Here is a 15,304-nt window from a genome sequence, read left to right as displayed (position 1 = left end):
TGAATATATGTTGAAAATTGTATTTTTATTTCCATTTTACAAAAATCACATGTATGTGCATCAATGTGCCGAATGATATTGTGTAACTGCAATATTTTTGCTGTAGATTATTATACAGCCAAATATGATGCCTGTTCAACACGCAGCCATTAACGTCTACACCGCCATTAAAAAAAATTTCACTTGGGTGTACTCACGTTTGCTGCCAGCATTTTAGTCATCAGCGGCTGTGTGTTATAGTTATTTTGAGGGCACAGCAAATTGACACTATTATACAAGCTGCACACTAACTTCATTTCATTTCTTCAGTATCGTCTCATGAAAAGATCAACTATTTATAAAAATGTACTCGTTTATGTGAGATACGTTATGAGAATCACAACACAACCTCAACGAGCCGCTGAAAACACTCGCTTCGTCGACTGAGACTGCTGCCAAGTTCTAATAACTTCCTCAGCTAGATGCTACTTTTACAATGAGCAACATCAAACTGGCGTGACACAATTGGAGCCAGGGTGATAAATGACGGACTGATCGCCACAGAAATTTGAAGAATGAAAGAAATGCCTTGTGAGCTGCCAAGTTGACGGACAACTGTGAATCCAATGAAAGTTCTAGGTTTCCCGGGTGGGACATAATATGGGCCATTCAATTTCAGAACGCTATTGCAGGATTGGTTCCTAACCAACGACGGAGGTCTCCATTGCTTGAGCCAAGCCGGCAATTATTGGAAGGTTATTAGACCATCCAGTGGAAAATGGTTGAGGCAAAACGGAATTTACTATTTTGCAGTCAGTCTGACAGAATTATTTTTCTATATTTCGGAATAGCAGTACGGCACACTGAAGGTTAACGAATAGAGTAGCCACATAACAAATGTTATTACATGCTTATTACAAGTTTATTACTAATCAAGTGTGATTTTGGCCATCCAAATAAATAAATTAATTACGTATCAATAAAAAAATAACTTTTCCATAACAGCCCAGCCTAAGTTAGAATCATTGCCATTTTAATGATAATAATAAATTGTTAAATAACCGTTGTGTATGGCATGTGAAGTAATAAAGATAAAGATAAAGATAAAGATGTCCTTTATTAGTCCCACAATGGGGAAATTTGAAGTGTTACAGCAGCAAAGATATATATAATTTAGTTGGTCTTCATGCTAGATTACCTTTTGGTCATTTTTTGTTTTTGTTTGTGAAAACAATGGTTGGAAAATGTGCATATTCTTAATTAATCAAATACATGCAGGAAAAAAAGCGGTTTGGATAAGGGATGCATGCATGATTTGTCAATTTGCTTGAGAAAAGTAAGCAAATATTTTTTCCCCCAGAGACTTCTCCTCCCATAAGCCAAATGAGAAGTATAGAATTTTCCTATTGTTGCAAAAGGGCTTTTTCACAGCACCACAACAATTTGATCTACATTATATCTGTGAGAAAAGCACCCTTTTGTCCTTATACAATACAGACAGTCGACAAGCTAAACAACCAGCGTCACAAGCAATACGTATATGATAAATCATTGCCAACAGTGCTGTCAGCTAAGAAATAGATATTTGTTTGTACTCCCATGTTGTTTCTTTAACCGCCGTCGACTATAATGGAACATTAGCCAAGTACAAGGGCACTGAGAGCAACGCGAGTCAAAGAGTCCACTGTACTCACACACCCTACAGGCTCTTAATTCTATTTGGGAAAAGTACTAGTTACTGAATCACTTCATTAGGAAACATCTAAAAATGATAATCTAATCTACCAAACTCATTATTCCTCTCTAATATCCAGGATAATAAAGAGGATTTCTCCAGCTTCTGTTTGTCCTGGTTCCTTCTGAACTCAAGTCAGTGAATTTGTTAAATGAAGCATCGAGGGCAGCGCGTGCGTCTGTGTACGTGAGGGAGTGAACACGTGCAGGAGGAGAGAGAGAAAGAGCACAGATGGCGGTGTGACAGCATTTACTGCCTTTCAGTGTACCTCTGCCACTCGCAGAAATACACCAAATATTATTTACCCCAAAAAAGTACAGAGGATCCTAAAATGTTCGGCTTCTTCCCTTGAAAATGCGCACGTGTGGGTGTACCTAATATTGTGGCCACCGAGTGGACGTTTGACACGCATGCACAAATCTGTCTCACCCTTTCTCATCTTTCACCGATGAGTCGTTATTCTGCTTCTTGGACTCTGACTCCATTCAGCCTCAGTCCCGTCCAGCAGCCAATGACAGGACAAGGAGGTTGACCCAGACCTTGCCAGCCTGCTCAGGATTTGCCGGCAGACCCTTCAAAAGGCAGCCACATGGGAATGGTTGCAGCCATTGGCTGGGAGAAGCATGGTTGGCACAACAACAGCTGAGGCAAATGGACGCTGGAAAAGGAAAGAGAGAGAGAAGGGGAATAAAATGGTGACATCAAAGAATTGCACAATCATATGATAGAGTGAATTTTTGACAATACTATATAATACATCTATCAATGATCACACATTTGAAGCTGGACTTCTTCCAGAGGAAATTTTTTTTTTCTGCTGCAGGGCTGACCATAAACACAAATTATTGTAAGAAAAGTCTAATATAGTCAGTCTCTTGCAAAGTTTCTTGCCGTGCAGCACACAACAGTTAGACACTAAAGTTGTCTGGCTCTAACTCTCTTGGTTATAACCAGATTTTACAAAAGCCCCTGTCCACAAATTTTAACAGGAACATGAGCTGGTACATAATGCAACATGAGAGATGACCAGGCTCCCAAAATAGGCAATCCAGCGTTGCCATGGCAATGAGTGAGACCCTATAATTGTAGGAACTAAAAGAGTGAGATGGAAAATGAACATTGATGTCACATGATTCGTGTATGTTTGCAGTAAAACAATCATTTTCGTCATTGATTCGAGAATGACTGAAATAATCACTAAAAAAAACCTAAAAAAAAACCCCAATGAAAACATTACAAGTGTGTTATCTGTTCAGGGAGTGTAAGATTTTCTTTGAATTTATTTAACACTATCATTTTTTTTTATCAGTGGTGAAATAACTACCCTTACAACATACTATCTTTTTTAAAAAAAACAAAAAAAAAACATGTTCAAGTCACCACCATACTGCATCATTGTACAAAAATAGTAATGTGGCTCGTAAATTAAACTAAACTTAGCCAGAGACATTTTGGATTAACAATAGATGACATCCTACTGTAGCACTAAATTGCCAACAGCAGTCAGGGCCACCATCAACGGGCCCCAGCAAATTGTTTTAGACACTTGTGCTCAAAAGTTTACATCCCGCGGCAGGATTTGTGAACTATTGGCCATTTTTCATGTTTTTTTTTTTTTTTTTTAAAACATGATGAGAGGACGGAGACCATCTCATGACTTTCTTTATTGTTTTACTTATTACTTTGGCCAAGAGGATGGTTGCTATTAACCTGTGTGTGCTGCCATCTAGTGGCTCCAGTGTGCCTTGGCCACAACTGGTCAAAAAAACAAGACTTTTTTGTTGTTGTTGTTGTTAACTTTTGCTTTAAGAGTGTTTATATTTATAAATAGAACTGCAGTATAAGGTACAATCTAAGCATCTCATTTGTGAGAAAACGCCATCCATCCATCCATTTTCTTCACTACTAAACTTCAATTGGGTCGCCAGGGAACTGGAACCTATCCGAGCTGGCTTTAGGCGAGAGAGAGGCAGAATACACCCTAGCTTGGTTGCCAGCCAATCGCAGGACACCTTTAGACAAACAACCATTCACACCAACCCTATGGACAATTTGGAGTCTTGAATGAACCTCATGTGGATGTTTTGGGAATGTGTGAGGAAGCCAGAGTACCTGGAGAAAATCCACACAAGCACAGCAAGAACATGCAAACCGGCGCCGAGATTTGAACCCCAAACCTCTAAACTGAAAAGCATGTGCGCTAACGGCGAGGTCACCGTGCCCACACCTAAAAAGACTTCACATTAGTTTAGCTACAAGGCATATGGCGTTATTATGTGCATAAACAATAGCACCTGATGGGGGCACTAGTGCAACCATAAGATGCATAGTATGTGTGTGTCATTGCTCTGAACGGTGACCTAAGGAGACCTGGTTCTACAACTTCTATTAACACTTAGAATTATGTGGCCTTTGTGATCTGAACTCAAGTGCTGTGTGAGTCAAATTAGTTTTTTTTTCTTTAACCTGTCCTGTTCGGCAGCTACGGGTGTAGCTCATGCAGAATGGAGCATCTGTATGCATTTATGCATACTGCCTCCACGGCTTTTTGCATTATAATGAATATTTATTTTAATTTAGGATCGGACACAACACAGTTTAAGAGAGGAATGGCAGAGAGGTAGTAAATAGAGGACAGGGAGAAAAAAAAAACAAGCAAAGAGAGGACACCAGCTGTAGGGGAAACTAACAAAACATAGCATTATACAAACATGGCAATGTCACATTGGAGTTTAGTTCAATGGGGGACAACAGCACTAGAGCCTTTGGGGGATGGACAGGACAATGTAGGATAGGACAGGACAGAACATGGGCAGGAGAGGACGAGAGCAGGACAGGAGGTAATGGACACGACTGTACAACTGGAGTGTGGTGAGGGGCACTCTGTGAGGGAAGTACAGGACAATGTAGGATAGGACAGGACAGGAGAGGACAAGAGAAGGACAGGGTAAAGGACATGGCTGTACAACTGGAGTGTGGTGAGGGGTACACTGTGAGGGAAGTACAGGACGGTGTAGGATAGGACAGGACAGGACCAGGAGAGGACAAGAGCAGGACAGGGTAAATGACACAACTGTACAACTGGACTGTGGTGAGGGGTACTCTTTGAGGGAAGTACAGGACAATGTAGGACAGGACAGGACAGGATCAGGAGAGGACAAGAGTAGGACGGCGGGGTAAAGGACACGGCTGTACAACTGGAGTGTGGTGAGGGGTACTCTGTGAGGGGAGTACAGGACGATGTACCATAGGACAGGACAGGACAGGACCAGGAGAGGACAAGAGCAGGACGGGGTAAAGGACATGGCTGTACAACTGGAGTGTGGTGAGAGTCACTCTGTAAATTCTTAACACCTGTATCAGCTGAGTGCAAATAACAGGACAGCTCAAGGAGGTCGTAAATTCGTGCAAGTTGCTTATAGAAATTAAGGAGTGGCCCTACCCAAGAATCTGAATCCCATCAATGTGTGTGTCTTTCATGATTGGATTGATTTTTTTGGATAGTTTTTGTTTTAATTGCATTGAAGGAAGTTACGGCCTCTTATTTGAAATTCTTGGAACGTTGTTATTTCATGTCAGAAATACATAATTGTTAAATTATTGATGAAGGAAGTCAATACCGAATATGCCCCCTGGTGTCTCCGTCCAGAACACAACATGAGCATCTACAGTGGTCGCAATAGATACATATCCAATTTATATTCACATCCCAAAAAAATCTGAATTGCACTAATAACACGAGAACAAATATGAGCAAAAAAAACCCTCAGAATTGACCTGGGGTATGAACATGACCTTTGATTGCTTACTGGACGCTTCCCAGGTGAAGAGTTCAGGGCATGTCCAAACAGGATGAGATGACATGGCAGGCCGACCTAAGATATGCCGCAGCTGCAATAGGGGATCTTGGTTGTCTATTATGTGTAAAAGAAAAAAAAAAAAAACTGCCAAGCACTTCAGTGAGTGACCCTCAACTATAATCAACACACTTAAGAGCGTCTCTACCGCAAAACGTCCAAGATAACGGTGAATAGAGAAAACCCCACTCAAGCACAATCCAACATTGACAACAAGCTTGACAATAGAGGGCAGCTAATTTCCTTCTAGTTTCTGTTGGTCCAGTCATCATACTGAGTTAACTTTAACCGCAATGTGCATCTCTCTATATGTACCGGGATCTACTCGGTGCAAGACAATTAATGCTGCCACAGCATAAGCAGGAAAAATGCACCAGACAATCAAGAATTTTGCAGAGAGCAACATTTGGAAGCCAAAGGGTGACAGAGTGCATGTTAAGGAGGAGTGATGTTTAAACCGCTGATGTTGCAACAACCCGATCCAGTCCATATTCGCTTTTGGAAGATGTCATGCAGAACCTCCGAAGTTGCATTTATAAAATTTGTCAGTACAGGAAGCGGCAAAGTGGGCATTGGGAGGATTACACATAATGAAGATGACAGGTGTGAGATTGTTTTTATTCAAGTGCAAACAAGTTTATGAAGCTAACCTCGATCTTAGTGGGTCAGAGAGTGCACAAGACGTACTAGATGTGATTTGTGTTAACCTACTTAGGCACAGTGCCAAGCAGGCTGCATATAGTTACATATTGTCTCACCTTGCATTCTTTATTACAGTCACGTTGCACGTAACCCATAAATGTATATGCTGGCGTTTGCCTTGCGTGCCGTGTATGTATTTATTTTATGATCAAAGCGAAACACCCTACTTCAGAGTGGACAAACATCTTTCATACTGATGATGGACTTCAAGGTAATCACGGGAAATAAAATGGACCAGCCATTGAATATGTTGAACAATAGGTGAACTGTAGGTGACCAGAGTTAAAAAGAAAAAAAAAAAAAACTTCAAGAATTTCGCATACTGCAAAGTTTATACAAGTGTTGCTTACAACACTGAACAGTAAAGCGCTACCAATAAAGTAGGTCATCATGGGTTGCCATAGCAATGACAATCCTCTCCATATTCAATGTACCACCAACATGATTTTGAAGCTGGCATTCAAAAAAACTAATCATTACAGAATGTTCTAAGTATAAGTGATGAAATCTACTTTGCGGCGTATTTACCATATGATTGGCTGTGCTCTGCGAATTCAATTTGGAAGCAGCTACATCAACTCCAACAGACAGGTAAGTTGCTGGCGCACTCCTAATGAGCTCATTTCCATATAACTTTGTACTTGAAACTGTTTTGGCCACAAAAGGGCGATAGAAAGCGAAACCACCACACTTGAAGAAATGAGAACTTGAAACATGAGAAAGGAAATGCACACTATTCATCCGTCAAAGACACTAAAGGCGCCCTTCACTGACGTCAATAAGCATGGCTTTGTCTTTTTATATAGTACCTCCAATAATATTCTTGATTACATGGCAAATGAGGAGGGCAACATAAAACATCCGTGGACCAACTCATTTTTAACCTTCTTAACGGGAAAATTTATCAAACGTTCTAGCTTTTGATAAATGACAAATTAGAACGGCATCCAGGCCGCCTTAGACCACGTTTTATGCTGTGCAATACGCCACTGTATTTTATATTAAACTTGCAGAGATAACATTTTATCCGTGGACAGAATGTCTGAAGACTTCAACGTAAAATGCGCGGCACAAAGATTTTGAAAAGACTCGACTTAAGTAGTAGTAATGGTTCTATTACTGTATTCGGGCTTCCGATTCCCGACAGAACAGGCCACGGAACAAGGAAAGCCACCTAATAGCTCTCTGGAAGCTGCAAAGCTGCACTAATAGTCTAATGCGTGTTTAAAAGTATTCATGACAATAAAATCCTAATTTAATTCACTCTAACCTAATCTTATCACTGGCTTCCCTCATTTAATTTTGTCGATGCTGTCATCCCTCCATTTTAGCCAGTCCACATTCCGCCCAGCGACATTATTCACTTGCCACATTGGCTCCAATATTCAGCCCGTATACCGTAACTACATTAATTGCTTTTCCACTCTTGCAGACTATATCGTGAAAATCCGCGTGTGTGTGTGTGTACCTGTGTGTGTTAATGGGTTCAATTCTCAGCAAGAGTGTTTATATAACGGTTTATCTACCCACAGACAGTTGTGCATGCACACAAACCGTACATTAGTATGCAGTGACGCTCCTCTGTCTGTGTATTTTATGAGTTTTACAGTTAATACAACCAGAAGTGTGTTCCAAAAAAGGTTTCTGGTTGACATCTGAATGCACTTGCTGAATAATTTGATTTGCTTGTAAAAGTGCAGTGCAGAAAGTTAGATGGCGTTTTGTTCCACTGATTGGATTGTTTTGTATTTATTTTCAGTTTCAATAAAAAAATGAGTGTGAAATTCGTCGTCTCATCCTTTCTGTTGGCTGTGTTACATTTTTAAATTGAAAGATTTTTGCAAGAGTGTGTATACTTACGCGAGTAAGTGCATAGCCATATAATAGGCTGAGTGATTCAATTAAATCTGAAAGCATTAGAACTCATTGACTGAAGATTTCAAATGGCGCCAGAAAACACAGCTGTGAAACATACGTACGTACAGCTCAACGCAGACGCAATTATCATTTTGACGATTGTCCTCAAAACGTACCGTCAATTATAAACCGCATTTCAGGCTTGCTGTGCAACAATAGCAGAAGCCAGCCAATGATAACCATTCGAGGGATGGATTGATGAGTTAATGGCAAAAAAAAATAATTGACATCATCATCATCATCAGGTCAGGTCGCAGGGGCAGCAGCTTTAGCTCATCCTGGTGGGCCCTGACGCCTTCCAAACGCATATCGGGAGATAAAGTCCCTCCAGCATATCCTAGATCATCCCCGGGGCCTGCTTGCAGTGGGGTATGCCCGGAACACCTCAGCTAGGAGGCATCTCCGAGGTATCCTGATCAGATGCCCGATTCACCTTATCTGGCTTATTTCGAACAGCAGCTCTACCCAGAGCCCATTCTGGATGACCCAACTTCTCGTTCAATCTCAAAGGGAGACTCATTTCTACTGCTTTTATCTGGAATCTTGTTTTTTCAGTCAAGACCCACAGCTTGTGACCATTGGTGAGGGTAGGAATATAAATGGACCGGTAAATTGAGGGCTTGGCCTTTCGACTCAGCTCTTTTTGAACAACGGCAGGCAGTACAGAATTCGCAGCACTGCAGCGGCTGCACTGATCCGCTTGTCGATCTGCTGCGCTATTCTGCGCATCTGCTCAAAATGCCCTGAGGATCTGACAGTTCTTAGCCAACATGAACATTGCTGTCTAGGAACAACCACTGGACTCACCCGACCTGGCTCGGGGTGATTGCTTTCTCTTTTCCAAGCTCAAGGCCATCAAGGGGACCCAGTTTGAAGGCTATGGAGGATCCGGGAAGAATCCTTCCAGGAGTGTATGAAGAAGTGGCAGAGACGGCTGGGCAAGTACATTCGACGTCAGGGACATTCATTTGAAGGGGATAACCTGTTGTTTTTAGGTTCGGATTTGAAATATAACTTTTGGTAACACCAGTCCTGGAACATTTCTGACGCACCTGAACACTTTCTATTCCCCTCTTCCACATAATCCACTTTGCTCCCATCTCGCCCACGCTTGTCCCATTTTTTAATTTCTCCACTGTTCCACCAGTGTGAGATTTGCGATTGCTATAATTCTGCTACGGCTGTCCTCACCTATTCTCTCTCCTTATGTTAAGGTGTTACAATGTCTGCACTCACCCTCGGATGTCCGTGTAATTCATTCGGCCGAGGCTAACGCCCTGCTGCTGTGTAATGGACCCCGCAGCTGATCAAACGTGGACAGTCCAGCGTAGGTCAAATAGAAGGCTAACTCTATGAAACTCATTTGTCTCAACTTTCATGTGTAAATGGGACGACGGAGTGTTACGCTGCACTGTCATAGAGAGACTAGGAATAAGGGAGTCAAGGTGGAATCACAAAGGCAGAAAAGCTAATCGACAGGTGGTCAACGCCCCTTTGCAGTTCCTTGCATACTAAAGAGGTGACACTGACGGTGATGTGAAAGGCAACATGTTGACAAGAATGTGATGCGATGTAAAATAAATGTTTTTTGGGAGTTCTAAACAGAATAGAGTGCAGACACTTGAGTTCCTCTATTTTTATTGGGGGTTTTTTTGCATTGCAAGTTATTAACATTCATTCTAACACACTGAACATTACAGTCGAAAAGTAGTGTTGCACAACTCCAGCTAATAACATGGCCATTTTTAAACTGATTGTATCGTATGATCCCACTCTGATTTTAGATCACAAAAGGGCGGCCTTGTTGAAACCTTATTTTAATTGCATGGAGTTTCAAAATCAAGCGAGAACAGAACTATTCTGCACGATTATAAGGGGTCATTTTATTAGATTTTATTATTTTACATTGCTGCAGTGAGAACGAAATAAGTTGACCGTTTCTGGCGGTGCTGACCTAAAATAGTCAAGGCAGTTCGGTCGGGCGCGAATGCATGCAAGGCGGCGCGGATGAAGTGTTTGAAGTGAACAATTCGTCCTTTTTTTTTCCTATTTCACTGGGGTGTGCAGACTTTGCAAATGGGAATTTTTCACTGTGTTCAGTCTGAAGAATGTACTATTAATACACTACATTGTGTATAAGTAATGCTAGTGAAATATGATTTAATATTCATTTATAAATGTGTTTTTCTTTTCCATTCTGAACATGGACCCTGACTCTAACCTTAACACAGACCAACACCACACAGGAGCTGAACAAGGTATAACCGCTAAATATTAAAACAAGACATGCTGTAGAGCAGGCAAGGTACTGATTGTTCAGATAAATTCTCGGGCTTGGTTGTTGTTGAAGATGTACAGCATACAAATGGATCCCTACCTTTTGTTATTTAACTGAGCCCACAATACGGTAACGCTAGGACGTAAGTGCTTTCCTTTTTATTTTCTTTCCATGCTTCACACATGAATAAAATATATGCCGTTCACAAAAATATAGTACACTGTACACCCAGGTTTAATACCTCTCAAACAAGCCACAAATCCACTTTAGCAATTGGCAACTTGGTAAACTAGCTTTATTTAATTAAACTGTACCGTTTTAAAAATAATTTTGTTGAATTTTTACGACAATTCTTACCATGGTATCTTTTAAAACTCCTGCACACAAGTAAAACAATAAAAAAAAATAAAAATAAAACTAACACTAAAACTAACTCAAACCAAACTAAAATTGTGTTTTTGAAAAAACTAAAGCAAATAAAAACTAACAAAGCCACCCTGAAAACTAATTAAAACTAAAATAAAAATTAAAAAAAATAAATAAATAAAAAATAAATAAATAAAAACTACCTGTTATAAATAGGTATAAAATAAAAATAATATTCCAAAACAATAACAACCCTGATCAGTGATAATGAATCTATCACCCATACACGCTACAAACACTGGCTGCCAAGGTTCAACACATACAGTATGGCACCTTGTAGATAGTAGCTTGGAATTGTGGGGAGATTTTTAAGTACAGTTCAACGGATAAGGGGCTTTTGGGATCTCAGGACTTATAATTGTCAGTGTCAGCTTCACCGGTGATGTATTCATCATAAATGATTGTCTCTGCAACTCATCTTATCGATTAGATAAACAACAATTCACGCAAACCATCAAGCAGCATGACTGCAGCTACAGTCCACGGACAGACAGTGGATGACTCATCTAATGGCCCATTTACTTGTGCCTGAGTATCTATGCATACCATATTCGTGCACACACACACACACGCACGCACACACTATATAAGATAATGGGATTTCATCCTGTCTTAGTTTGTCCCTGGTGCACTTTTTGCAACAGCAGAACTGGGTCACTCACTGATGTTCATTTCCACATTGACAAATATCATGGTACCGTCTTGTTCTTCCTTTTTTTGGCAAGTACGAAACACAATAGGACATGTGCGTGAGGAAGCCCCCACCCCATCTTCTTATCCCAAGCCATGAATCTCATTGGTTGACGCAGTCTCCTATACATCACAGCATATCCAAGCCACAGGTGGTGGTGGGTGGGTAAGTGTGTTGCCATAGCAACTGGAAGCAGAGGACAGGAGTAAGTTATGGCGCTATGATGTGAGAAGACTATCAATGATGGAGTGCATTATATGGGAATGACAGATGGTGATAAAAGGGGGGGGGGTTGCAAATCTGTCCATGTCTTTTCTTCTGGCAAAATAATTCTCTTTGCTAATATACTGTATAACAATATCTAATACAAGTCTATACGGTTCTGTTTTCCCGCCGTCAGATTTAGACCCTAACCTCTGATCACTGTGCCTACATAATTAAATACGATCAAAAATGCATTTTCAAAATACGATACACAATTTTAGGTTGTTTGTATGGTCATGTTTGAGTTTTTAAGTAGGCCAAGTGGCATCCTTCGGATGCTTCTATTACAAATAAAGCATGCACGTTCACATGACGATTACTATTCTGATGGCACACAGTGACACAAAATGATACAGTGGAACCAGAAATGTCGAGCACAATCAATCCTGGTCCACCTGTGGCTGACCTGAACTTGTGAGGAACTAGTGAAAAAAAAAAACCTCAAGATTTACATGATGTACTTAAGCCACGCATGACAAGGGCCCAAACTCTGTTACTACTGTTACTTTACATTTTGGCTGGCTTCAGAATAACTGTACTTTCAGGCATTCAAACTTTGAGGTTGCACGGTAGCTCATACCGTTGCCGTAGGGCTGCTCGTGTTGTACCATTCTATACGTTGGGGGACTGATCGACCTTTAACATAGTTGTGTTTTGCTGAACTGCACTTGTCCTGTATGACCTTTGTGTAACTTGTGAGTCTGCAGCCCTTTGGTATGGCACTGTGTTCTCTTCCTATGCATGTCCATGAATAATGCAAGCTTCTGTGCGAACAAATGGGAGTATTCGTTAAAGGGAGTGAGGCACTGAGCTCCCGGTCAAGGAGGCCAACTGATATTAGATCAGGACAATCTTGAGAGACAATGTCCCTCTCCACAGGAGGGAATTAGGATGCAACAAACAGTACAGTGACTAGAAGCAATACTCAGCAATGTTTAGCAAGCAGAAGACTTGATAATGAAAAACACAGACTAGAACAGAACTAGATTCAGAGAGCCAAGCAGGAATTTGCTGGGGGGGTAAAAAAAAAAAAAATGAAAGCGATGAGGCTTAAAATTCTAGAACAAACTTTTTTTTTTATGTGAGATGAAGACTAATCTTTGCTAAATTGATGGAACGTCTCCGCTCGTGGGGTCACCAACATTCTTTACTATTAACTATATTTTCTACTGTGCATTAGTTCAATCAGAAAGCAATTTATGGTGTGAAGAAAGCAGATGTTAGGAACTGCTCACAAAATTCTACGTAATTATTCAACCCCTCACTGTGACAATAAATTATTATTCCAGCCTGTGGAGAAGGTTTAACAAGAAGGAAAATAGATCATGAAATAGACAAATGAAGAAAATACAAAACTTACCAACACATTCCGTTCTTCACTCTTAAGGCATCTTTTCTTGAGCTCGCTTGCGACACACAGGATGAATCTTCTCGGTCTTTTACTGTCCAATTTCAGAAGCGGTTTGAGCTCTACCTTGCATTCATGTCCTCCCGCTCAGCATTTCTCTGGAGGCTTCAATGGATGAGAGGAAGCTCAAATGGGATGGAACCTTCGCCTTGTCTGAAGGCCTCTCGGGCAATAGCTTATCTGCGCTACCACATAAACGTTTGACAATGAGACTTGTTGAGAAGCAAATAGGAGATAGGCGTCGTGAAGTCCAAAACGATTCTCTGGAGGACTCCCCCGCCTTCGGTTGCTATACACCAGTCTCTAAGGCAAATAAAAGATGCTGAAATGGGTGGTCCATTGGGTCATTCGAAGCACCAGGGTTTTGAAAGATGTTGCTTGTTCCCTTCTGTTTTCTTGACTTGAGTGTGTAAACGATTTGTCAACTGAGGTATATTATCGGAAAGGTGAGGCTACAGCTGCTGTACAGCAGCCTCGACGGTACGGTAACCTGGGGCTCAAGCAAGTACAATTATAGACAATGCGCAGATCCAGGCCGGCAGGTAGTACCAGGTCCAGAGACACTGCAGGCTGTAACAATTGCAGCAAGAAGAGTTGGAGAGGCAATCCAGGTTGTCACGGTAACAGCAGTAAGAGGTCACAGTTGTGGATTTGCTGTGTTCCGGTCACTGAGTTGGCTGTTTTGATGGAAGAGGTAGATAACTGGAGAGTATTCCCGAGGTATTTATAGAAATTTTGCACAAAGAAAAATACAGGAATTTATATTATAGATAATCGTTTCAATCCTTTTGTGTTTGTACAGGAGGTATAATATAACGCAGTTGTTTCTTCCGACTGGATGGAGGAGAGAGGTTAGGTGAAAAAAAAAAAAATCTGTCAAAAAGTTCTTAAATCTTCTAACATGTAAAAAAAATAATGCTGGTGGTTTTAACTGCAATGAATAGAAGAGTGCCAGCCTGAGCACAATCAAAGGAAGTCAGTGTGCACCAGTTTTTTTCTTTAAAAAAAAAAGCCTGACGCTTCAAGTTACTACTGAATGGCCTGTTGTTGTCCTAACTTGCACGGGGAGGTTTCTTCAGTGGGTCCACCTAAAAGAAGACAAAACGGAAACATATTGGAATATGACTACAATTAAAAAAAAAAAAAAAAGTGACATATAAAACAGGCAGGACTGCAGCCCTCGAGGAGCGGGACATGCCTGGATTAGATCTTAAATAACTTAAATTAATTTGCAGTCCTGTTTCAAAGGGTTCAATCTGATTTGGTGCGAAAAAAAAAAACACTGCTTCTAATCATTTGAAATGACTTGGGAATTCATTTAAAATGGATGCGTGGGTGACATATGTAAAGATTTTTATCCCCCCTCATATGATTGTGACGTTCCCATTACGGTTTGTGAAATGCAATTTGCTCATGTGCTGCAGACTTTATAAAAAGACAGAAAAAAAACTAACAGTCGATATAGAGTGCATAAAACGTTGGCAAACCCTTGTAATCTGCCAAGTTTTTATGACATATGGCAAAAAGATCAACGGACCTTATTTGGCACCCACTTTTGCACCTTTCAAAAACAACGCGTCATTCATCAAAGTGTGAGTTTAATATTAGCGCAACCGTTGTGACTGGCTTCAATGATAGCGCACGTGAGCGAGCTAATACATATGATGAATATATCTTTCCAATATGTACACACAAGTGTCGGCAAAAGGCAGGGATTACTAATGACCCCCTATGGGGATACAATATTTGCACGTTAACAGGATGAGCTACAATCACACAAAAAATGTGTAGGAACATAGTCAGAAGGCTTGTTTTATTTTTATTTATTTATTTTTTGTCAATATTGGTTAGTTGAGGCAATATTGCTACTAATTTTCCGTTAGCGTGTCCAAGGAATTTTACATTGACTTTCGCATTAGCACTGCCAATTTTTTAAAAAACGAAGCATGTCTTGGATTTAACTATAAAATGTGTGTAATATTATTTTGGTTGTGGTTTAGTGTTACAGTAAACCCCAACTGGAATATCATGAAACAGCTTAAAGCAT

General features: G+C 40.6%; 1 protein-coding gene across 2 annotated transcripts in view; it reads right to left on the bottom strand.

Moving 5' to 3' along the window:
• The window catches only part of LOC148322701 (thyroid hormone receptor alpha), a 50,888-nt gene that overhangs the window by 21,862 nt on the left and 13,722 nt on the right, over positions 1-15,304 (bottom strand). For both annotated transcript variants that reach the window (XM_088316407.1, XM_088316406.1), the window contains exons 3-4: positions 13,210-14,345; positions 2,144-2,372 (exon numbers count right to left, since the gene is read on the bottom strand). In XM_088316407.1, the coding sequence (XP_088172533.1) occupies positions 2,144-2,199 (56 nt within the window). In that variant the 5' untranslated portion in view covers positions 2,200-2,372; positions 13,210-14,345. The remainder of the gene's footprint in view (positions 1-2,143; positions 2,373-13,209; positions 14,346-15,304) is intronic.

This window comes from Idiotropiscis lumnitzeri, chromosome 15, assembly GCF_059441095.1.
Source record: "Idiotropiscis lumnitzeri isolate Australia: NSW breed Sydney's pygmy pipehorse chromosome 15, RoL_Ilum_1.0, whole genome shotgun sequence".
In the NCBI taxonomy this organism is placed as follows: domain Eukaryota; kingdom Metazoa; phylum Chordata; class Actinopteri; order Syngnathiformes; family Syngnathidae; genus Idiotropiscis; species Idiotropiscis lumnitzeri.
This window is presented reverse-complemented; position numbering and strand designations above follow the sequence as displayed.